General features: G+C 33.6%; 1 protein-coding gene and 3 non-coding genes across 4 annotated transcripts; 3 read left to right on the forward strand and 1 right to left on the reverse strand.

Moving 5' to 3' along the window:
* The first annotated feature begins 1,046 nt into the window (after positions 1-1,046).
* On the forward strand, positions 1,047-1,120 carry Trnan-guu (transfer RNA asparagine (anticodon GUU)). Its single transcript has one exon. It is a non-coding gene; the product is annotated as a tRNA-Asn (tRNA).
* Positions 1,121-1,265: 145 nt separating this feature from the next.
* LOC114803859 (general odorant-binding protein 56a-like) lies at positions 1,266-2,002 on the reverse strand. Its single transcript, XM_029039606.2, has one exon. The coding sequence runs from the start codon at positions 1,888-1,890 to the stop codon at positions 1,393-1,395; it is 498 nt and encodes a 165-aa protein (XP_028895439.2). The 5' UTR covers positions 1,891-2,002; the 3' UTR covers positions 1,266-1,392.
* Positions 2,003-3,362: 1,360 nt separating this feature from the next.
* Trnan-guu (transfer RNA asparagine (anticodon GUU)) lies at positions 3,363-3,436 on the forward strand. The gene has a single exon. It is a non-coding gene; the product is annotated as a tRNA-Asn (tRNA).
* A 1,764-nt stretch (positions 3,437-5,200) lies between these two features.
* Trnan-guu (transfer RNA asparagine (anticodon GUU)) lies at positions 5,201-5,274 on the forward strand. Its single transcript has one exon. It is a non-coding gene; the product is annotated as a tRNA-Asn (tRNA).
* Positions 5,275-9,744: the final 4,470 nt, after the last annotated feature.

Raw genomic sequence — 9,744 nt, forward strand, 5'->3', positions numbered from 1 at the left:
TACCAATATATAGGAAATTGTTCTTGGAATAAGTCCAAGAGCGCGCCAAAACACAGCCAGGTATTTCGCGTTTCCTTATATGAGTCTTCACACTATGTCACTTAATGGAGGATTAAATGTGACCACGTCGACCTAGTAGATTATATTTTCTATTGGTTTTCATTAACGAGAGTAATTGCAATCCTAGCGACACCAAGATACGGCAATCGGTATTGCTTTAATACGAGTATATAGTTGGGATTGCGTTTCAAATAGTAGATACAACTTTGATTTTATAAAAGTTTATGTCTCTAAGTTTAATTAATGTATGTAAGTTTAATTTCAATATCCTCTTAGAATATAAATCGCTAGAATGACAAATAATACTTTGAGCGATTATTTGGTTTCGATAACTTAAAAAAAAAAGGTTGGAGGTTGATTGCGGTACTTAACATAATGTTATGTATTTGTCCATAATTCTTTAATATACTAAGTATTAATGGAAAATTGTAATAAAAAAAATCAAAGAAGTTGCTAATTTGTTATAAAAATATATTGAAACACTAATTATACAACTATGTCTGAAGAGCTGTTTATCACGCGCATCATGTGTCTGGCAATCCTATCTGGGAATAATGCCATTACAATAATAGAAATATTTGATATCAGTTGTTCATCCTTCTTAAGAAACTTATGAAAATCGAATATGAAATGACAATACAGATAAAAAAGTGATCAATTTAGAATAGATTAAAATTGAATTTACTTTCCACTTCAGAGTCCAAATACCCTTCCATTAAGAATATGAATAATATAATATATATTCTTTACTGCCCCGAGTCACGCACGATCAACTTTATTTTCATCCTCAATCGAGACTAAGCTTAAAGTGTTTTTCTAAATACAACACTAAAAATAAATACAGTCCCAGTGGCTTTAAAGTTCAAACTAATATTTACTTAATTATAACATCCATAAAGCTTAAAGCTAGCTATTCTATGAGAAATAAATTTCTTAAAGCTTTAATGGTCAGCTGATTACGTATATTGAAAAGAGATGGTAGCATCGCCTCCGTGGCGCAATTGGCTAGCGCGTTCGGCTGTTAACCGAAAGGTTGGTGGTTCGAGCCCACCCGGGGGCGATAAAATATTTTTTACAGCAGATTTATTAAAGACAAAATGAAAATGATTCGTGTTATGAATATATAATCAAATATATATTAATATAGTTGAGTGGATTTTAAAATGTCTTTCTAGCATACATAGTCGAATAAAAAATAAGCTAAATGTTTTTTTTTAATTTCAAAAAAGTTTATTATTTTTCCAAAACATTTATAAATTATATTCAACACAAAATCTTAAATAAACTAATTTAAAAAAGAAATCTACAATAGTTTAAATTGGAGTAAATTATCTATTCATCGGGCAAGAAAATGTCACCGCGTACTTTATCGAATTCCGGTGAGGCACAAGCATGGAACTTGTACACCTTATCACAGGCATTTGTGCCGCCAGCATTGAGACAACCATTCACAATATTCAGCAAGCGTTGTTCACCCACAATTTCATACAACGACTCCTTCATGGCCTGTTTGTTGATAGCATCGTCCTTGTAGAATACCAATTTATTGTAGAGACAATTCACGTAGCACTTTTGTTGATCCGTCGGGTTTGCAACTTTTATTTTGACCAGATTTGTGGCGAGCTCATCCGAGTAACCATATTCCCCAATACAAGCTTCCTTGGCGTGTTTCAAGTTGAGACGATAGGCGATCCAAGCAGTCAAGACCTCGAATTTCGCTTCCAATTCTGGTGTGAGCTTCTTGGGTTTGCGTAAGCCGGCGTCTGCGCTGAAAACACACAGGCTGAGTAATACTGTCGCCAGCATACAGCAGATGATTGAGGATTTCATTTTTAGCTGATGTCGTGGATTGTGTCTGTTAGTTTATTGAATTGAATATTGGCACTGAATGTTTTTCCAAGTGCAGTGTAACAGTTTTTATACTCGAACTGTAATCTAAGCTTACGTTATCAGTGTCAATCCGTTTACTGCAATTATTGAGAATTTTAACAGGAAAACTTCTGTTGTTTGGCAATCTGTATTTCATCACGTTTAGAATTTCCACGAAACGTGCAATTCCCTTTTTTGAGTCATTGGTTGAGTAACATAAAAAATAGTATTAGTGCATATATGTAAGTCAAAAATCATCAAACACTAAGATCCACTAAAACACAGCACACAAAGCGAGAGCATGAATAATGAGTAAGTTTCTCTTCATACGTATCGTTGAAGTGCTCAATTGTCTCAAGAGCCAATAATTCAGTCAAGTTAAACCAAAATGAGCCATACCACCAAAAAAACACCAATAGTATAGCTAAATGAATAAAGTGATACGAATAGGAACAAAGTAAAACTGACGAAGGCTGTGCCGATGCTAGTCAAAAGTGACCTGCGGGAAATGACTAACGATGTGTTTTGTTCTTTGATGTCGTGTATTACATTTAATGCTTTAAGTTAATTAATGACAGTAAAGTTAATACTTTTAGGTTCTAATATATTTCTTTTAATAGAAATATATTGAAAATTAATAAAGACGCACGAAAATGCATGTGCAATGAAATAATGAATCAAGTTTATTTTCATCGTGACCAATGAGCAAGTGAGTAAAATCAAATTCTTACTATAAACTCGTTTGAGTCATAAATTGACGGCACATATAAATGTAGAAATACTATGAGTTTTTTCTTGGTTTGGTGGAAATGAGTCTTACTCACTTTTGATATTAGTATTAGTACTCATTTACACCAATTTGTTTGGCTCATGAGATAGTGCACTAATTTCATTATTACTCAATGCAGATCTCTGATGAGAACAGAGATTTTGTTGATAAGTTCAAATATTATCAAGTCTATTAGTCTTTAATATGAAAAATGCATTGCCTGCAAACTGTGCAGTTTACATTTTCGCTCATTGTGAGGTTTACTTATCAGTGATATTCGAAATTTGTCTACTATTTCAGGAATTGTAATCTTCGATTATAATTAATTGTAAATTCCTTTGAATAAGTATTATCTGAAAAACTTTAAGAAGCTTACGATGAGTGTGCTCAAGCTCAATTCTGTTACTTAAGTAGTAATTCTTCCTAAAAATTATTATTTTTTAATTACTCGAATTAAATTAGTATTTAAAGCCTTCTTGTTCATTCGGTGGTAATTTAGAAAATAATTTGGTACGCTCTTATGCAAGATTTATTAAGCACCATTAACTTAAAAGGAATATTCGAAAAGTTGGATAAAATAGTAAAAATATGGTAGCAGATAGGTATAGTTAATATTTCCATGAAATTATGTTATACAACCTATTTTGAAGCAGGGGTTCTTAACGCCTCCGTGGCGCAATTGGCTAGCGCGTTCGGCTGTTAACCGAAAGGTTGGTGGTTCGAGCCCACCCGGGGGCGTATACTTTTTTTTGCAATACTATTATTATTTTTAAAATGTCATACACATTTCACAGGTCTGAATATTATCTTACAGATTGCTTGAGGTAAATTTCCAGATAAGAATTATGGAGTTGTAGTAAAGGTTGCCGTGAAAGCAATACATGGAGTTGCTTCCTCATCCCACATATTCTCGTGGTATTCACATAAAGCTACTACCATTACTAACGCGCTGTTATTTATAGAACAATTAAAGCTAAATCTAATATATAATAATAATAATTGATTTGAAATGAAACAAAATATATTGATAAGATTCTGTATAATCGACACATACAAATGTACTCTTGTTTATATGTAGAACTGAGAGAAAAATCGCTCGAGCTTGACGAATGACTGATAAGAACTAATACAATGATAGACCCCAAACACCAACAATACGAGTGTGATTAGTGCCTTTAGCCATCAACACACCTATTAATGAGCCGCATAACAACAAAGCAACCATAATTAGCAGCTGGTTGAATTATTATATAAATAAAAACTGTTTTTTTATAATATTTGATTAATCAGTTAAGGCGAACATTTCTCGGAATACCTAGGAAGTATTTCAATTATTGCGAGTATATAAGTTCGCATTCGGGAATTCCATTTCCATTCTACAATTAAAACGACTTCAAGCAACAGTAATATTTTATATATAGATATAACATCGATTTACTTTAGCACACAACAAAATGAAATTGCTTTTAATATTGGCAGTCTACACTCTCATAGTGGGTAGTATAAACGCCGCTATATTATCGGATACTCAACATATTACTAATGAGTTGGATAAACAGATTGCAGAGCTTTATAAAACCAGATCTGTCGATGCTGGTCTAACAGCAGCCGCAGAGTATTTCAAAGCACCTCACGCTTCCAAAAAAAATTTTAAGAGCAAAACCAAAGAGAGTTTCACCCCTACTGCCGAATACTTTAAGGCCGGACACAAGTGAACTTCAAAGTAATGCACTACATTTGGTACATGAAAGATTAGCTCCGGCTGCTGAATTTCTGAAATCGCCAGAGCTTCCAAAACGATCTTCCAACACCAAAGTGGAGAATTCATTAGATGCCGCCGCTGTGTACTTTAAGACTCCCGAATGGCCGAACCACCACAAGGGAGTTGATCGAGTGGCGGAGAGCTTAGCTGCCACTGCTGGAGTTGTGAGAAAACCAGATTGTCGAAAACGTTCTTCCAGCATCAAAGTGGGGAATTCACTAGCTGCCGGTGCTGTGTACTTTAGGGCTCCCGAATCGCCGAAGCTTAATATAAGAAATGTCCGAGCTACAAAAAATTCAAATGAGGCAGTTAATTATTCAGATGTAAGAAGGAAGATTGCAGCAGCCAGAAGGCGGATGTTTGAAACAACAACAACGACAGTTAATTATTCAGATGTAAGAAGGAAGATCGCAGCAGCCAGAAGGCGGTTGTTTGGAACTACAACGGAAGCCGACTTTCGGTATTATTAAATTTAATTTTACAGTTTATTTTATACTTATTTCGACGAGGTCTAAAAATTAAAGTAAATCGGCCCAAACTAAAAATTTATTTGGACTAGCCGTAGCATTAGTAGGTTGAATTGATACATTCTTATGTAAAATAAATAAAAAAGCAGTCGATACCAATAAAAAAACAATAAAAATATGAAAGCAGATAGCAAAATATTCACATTACATTGTATAGTTAATATTTCCATGACATTATGTTATAAACTCTATTTTGAAGCACGGGTTCTTAACGCCTCCGTGGCGCAATTGGCTAGCGCGTTCGGCTGTTAACCGAAAGGTTGGTGGTTCGAGCCCACCCGGGGGCGAATAAATTTTTTGCAATACTATTATAATTTTTAAAAAGTTGTGCAGATTTCACAGGTATATCTTGATATTACTATAAAAATTGCTTTAATTAAATTTCTAAATAGGAATTAAAGAGTTCAGGTTGGGGTTGCTACGAATGCCAATACCAATTTCTCTTACTCCTAATCGAATAATTTCGTAGATTTATTTTTATAAATAAAGCCTTTCATTCTTAAAACACCGTTATTTTAATAACAATTAAAGATAAATTCAGTGCAGTATAATAATAATTTATTTCAAATTAAGCGAAATAATAATTTATGTTGTTAAGATTCAGTATAAACGACTGATATATACCTATATGAGTAAAAGTGGGAATTGATGTTCTCCAACTTGATGAACCACCAACATGACGAGCCCAAGTTATACAAGGAATACAACTAGCGTCTTTGGCCATTAACTAAACTACTAATCAGCCGCAGCAGCTGGTTGAACTTATGAACTTTGTATTTATACGAACAACTTTATAGAAAAAATTAATTAATCAGTTAAATGCCTAATAGTTTGATAACGAACACTTCTCGTAATACCTAGGAAGTATAGCAATTACTTCTCTAAACTATATATCTTTACATTAGTATATAAGCGGTTTAGTTAAGTCTACTTTCATAGTTGAGTAGCAACGCCTATAAGGGATAGACGAACAATATTTAGAAATAGTCTCGATTTACTTTAGCATACAACAAAATGAAATTGGTTTTGGTAATCGCGTTCACCGCTCTCATATTCGGTAGCATCAATGCCGCCATATTGTCGGAGACTAAGGATATTGTTAACGCTTTGGATAGACAGAACTTAGCTGCCGCTGCTGAATATCTGAGAGCACCAGAGTCTTTAAGACGTTCTTCCAAAACCAATATGAGGAATTCACTAGCAGCCGTTGTGTATTCTAAGGCTACAAAATCGTCGAAGCTTAACATAAGAAATATCCGAGCTGTAAAAAATTTAGCTGCGGCAACTGAGTATTATGATGTAAGAAGAAAGATCGCAGCACTCAGAAGGCGCATGTTCGGAAGAACAACGGAAGCACCTTCGTTCGTCTGGGTTAATTGTATTATAAATTATAATTATATTGCATAATATAACAAGAACTCATGGTCGAAGATGTCACTATGGTCATGAGGGTTCAAAAATAATGATTCTGGTTTAATTTATATATTGATTTATTTTGAAGATATTTAGGGTTAAATTATATGGTACCCAAAAGGCAAATTTGTTTCTACTTTCTTTTTGGATCAGCTAACTACTAGAAGTATCTTTTTCTTTTTTCGGAACTATAATTTGGAAGAGAATCTTAGGAAAAAATTAAGTTAACTTAGCAACTGACTCTATTTCCCGAAACTGCATATAAATCTAATCTATCGAGTGCCTCTGTAGTTTGATAACATTTGCCTTGCTTTGGAGGGAATGTCTTTCTGCTGAAATTGGAATTGTAATCTACGGTAATAAAAAATCGAGATATATGGAATTATCTCCAAATCCAACATCCTTTTTTTATTTGGTAAAAGAAAGGTTAGATGTAAAGAGGAACATTATTTCATGATTGACCATGGAACCTCCACTAAGTTACGGAATGATAAGATTTGAAAAATATGTTTATATACAATGCTACAAATAGCTCGAACTTGACGAACTCCAGATAAGAATTAATATTATGATGAAAACCCCTTTTATATAACATTTATTTAATCAGTTAAACATTTTAAAGATGATTACCGAACATTTCTCGGAATACCTATGAAGTGATTCAATTATTCTAGCAGATGTATATTAATAATCAGTATATAAGCCCGGTTTAAATAAATTAACATTCACAGCCCAATTATAACGACTATAAGGAATAGACAACCTGCAATTAGAAATAGCAACGGTTCACTTTAGCGTACAACAAAATGAAATTGCTTTTGCTACTCGCTTTCACCACCCTCATTGTGGGAAGTACTGCCGAATACTTCTCGGCATCCGACGCCAGCGACAGATTAGCTCCCGCTGCTGAATATCGAAGAGCCTCCGATTATCTGAAGCGTTCTTCTAGAAGAAAATTAGGGAATGCACTAGCTACCGAGTACTTGAAAGCATCCGAATTGCCGAATCGTTACGACAGAGTTGATCGAGTGGCGGAGAGCTTAGGTGCCACTGCTGAATATCTGAGAGCCTCCGATTATTCGAAGCGTTCTTCCAGAACCAGAGTGGGGAATGCACTAGCTACCGCTGCCGATTACTTGAAAGCATCCGCATTGCCGAGCCATCAGAAAAGAGTAGATCGAGTGGCGGAGAGCTTAGCTGCCACTGCTGAATATTTGAGAGCACGTGAATATCCAAAACGTGTTTCCAGAATCGAAAGTAGGGATACACGCGCATTCGCAGCTGAGTACTTCAAAACGCCCGAATTGCCGAGGCTTAACATTAGAAGTGACTGAACTGCAGTTCATCGTGCACGAGGTCTATTTTAGATAATTTCATTTCATTTTATAGTTCATTTTATACTTATTTCGAAGAAGTCTAAAATTAAAAATAAAAGCTACACAAACGGAAATATTATTTCGATTTTCTTTTTGAATTAACAAACTGCTTCATGCTCTGTGGAAAAAATATGTTGTAGGGAAGATCACTCGAACTCATTACAGTCGCCTGGTGAAGTTCAGAAAGGAAAGTAAAATAAATAACCCTTGCCTAAATCTATGTCCCTTAAGAGGTAGTCTGCTTTATAAGCCGAAAACAAGCGTTTTTTTAACAATTATTTTTAAAAGTGAAGGAAATGATTGCGGTAAACGGAATTTTAAGATAGTGTACTATATTTAAGGTTTAAAAAACAATATTTATTATTAAATGATATTGAAATTATGTCAAAGTTGTAAGTATTTTCTGTAGCGCCGGGAGTCTGCACTTGTAAATCGGTGCTGGTGATGGAGGTCGTGCGCTGCATCTGAAACAGTCGAACCAATTTTTTTTTAATTCTTATAAGTTTCTTTTCTTTATAAACTAAAAATATACCGAAGAAGTTATAAAATACCAAATTTTTTCGAAGTTTAAAAAAAGTTCACTTTTTTAAGAAAAAAAGTAAAAAAAAGTTTAAATACTACTTTTGTCCAACTTTTTTAGTTCAAATAGAAGATAATTTAATACTGAAGCTAGATCACTTTGGTTTTTTTTTTTTTTTGGATCGGACATATATTCTTTTTGCTATCGCCGACACCGTTTTCTGACACTTGTGAAAATCAAAACTCGAGAAAACGCGCTTTAAAGTCTGCCTGAGCATTCGCACCTGCTCGACGCTCGGCCACTAAAACTGCTCTAGCTTCGAAAATATGTCGAATTGGCCTCTGGAATTATAAAGACATATTCTTGGATAGTTTTGGAAGAGATTTAAAACAAAACAAAAAAATCGATTTTTTGAAGCCTGTAAAACAGACTACTGCCTTAACAGCTACCCCAATAACATAAGTGCATTTATTTCCACCACTCCTCATGAAATAAAAACTTAGCAATATGATAAGAAATAGTTAGCTGTAATAAGTATTAGTAAATTGAACTGATCGCCTGCAAGCTAAATCTATCGCGTGTCTCTATACTTTGATAAGAATTAATTTGCCTTGTATTTCTGCTGATAGTAACTTATCAGTTTTATTCGTAAGTTGTCTAATATTTCAGGAATTATAATCTATAATTAGTATTAATTTCAAATTCATTCGAATTTTTCTTATCTGAAAAACTTTGAGAAGCTTATGACTCGCTGGAAAATATAAATGATAAACTATTACAACAATATCGAATATTCCTTAAAAAAATGTTATAAAAATGCATGAAAATATTAAAGTAAGGAGTCAAATATTTTTTTCATAATTTATGTTTACCATGATGGATGGAGTGATAAGGAGTGAAAAAAGATGTACATATATATACAACTTCATCATGTAAAAAATAATATTTTTTTACCTAATCAAATCTTGTTTAGTCCCAAAACCACTGTAATTCCTAATTTATAAATACAACAATTAAAGCTAAATATAATATATAATAATAATAATTGATTTCAAATGAAGCGCAAAAACAATTTAGATTGATAAGTTTCAATGGAATCGGCGTATATATATACATATATATAAAACTGAAACAAATTGAGTTCGAACTTGAGAAAAAACTGATAAGGACTAATAAGATGACGGGTCCCAGACAACCATACTACGTATTCGATTAGCACCATTAGCCATCACCTAAATAACTAATCAGCCGCATTACAACAAAGCAACAATAACTAGCAGCTGGTTCAGCTATTGTATAATCAAAATTCCCTGCTTTATAACATTAAATTAATCGGTTAATCTGAACATTTCTACGAACACCAAGGAAGTGCTTCCATTATTCTAGCAGTTCTATATTACTAGAAGTATATAAGCTCAGTTTAAATAAATTAACATTCACAGTGCAAT

The sequence above is a fragment of the Zeugodacus cucurbitae genome, chromosome 6, assembly GCF_028554725.1.
Source record: "Zeugodacus cucurbitae isolate PBARC_wt_2022May chromosome 6, idZeuCucr1.2, whole genome shotgun sequence".
Classification (NCBI taxonomy): Eukaryota; Metazoa; Arthropoda; class Insecta; order Diptera; family Tephritidae; genus Zeugodacus; species Zeugodacus cucurbitae.

Coding starts and splice junctions, on each gene's coding strand:
- LOC114803859 (XM_029039606.2), bottom strand. CDS start 1,890: ATGAAATCCTCAATCATCTGCTGTATGCTGGCGACAGTATTACTCAGC.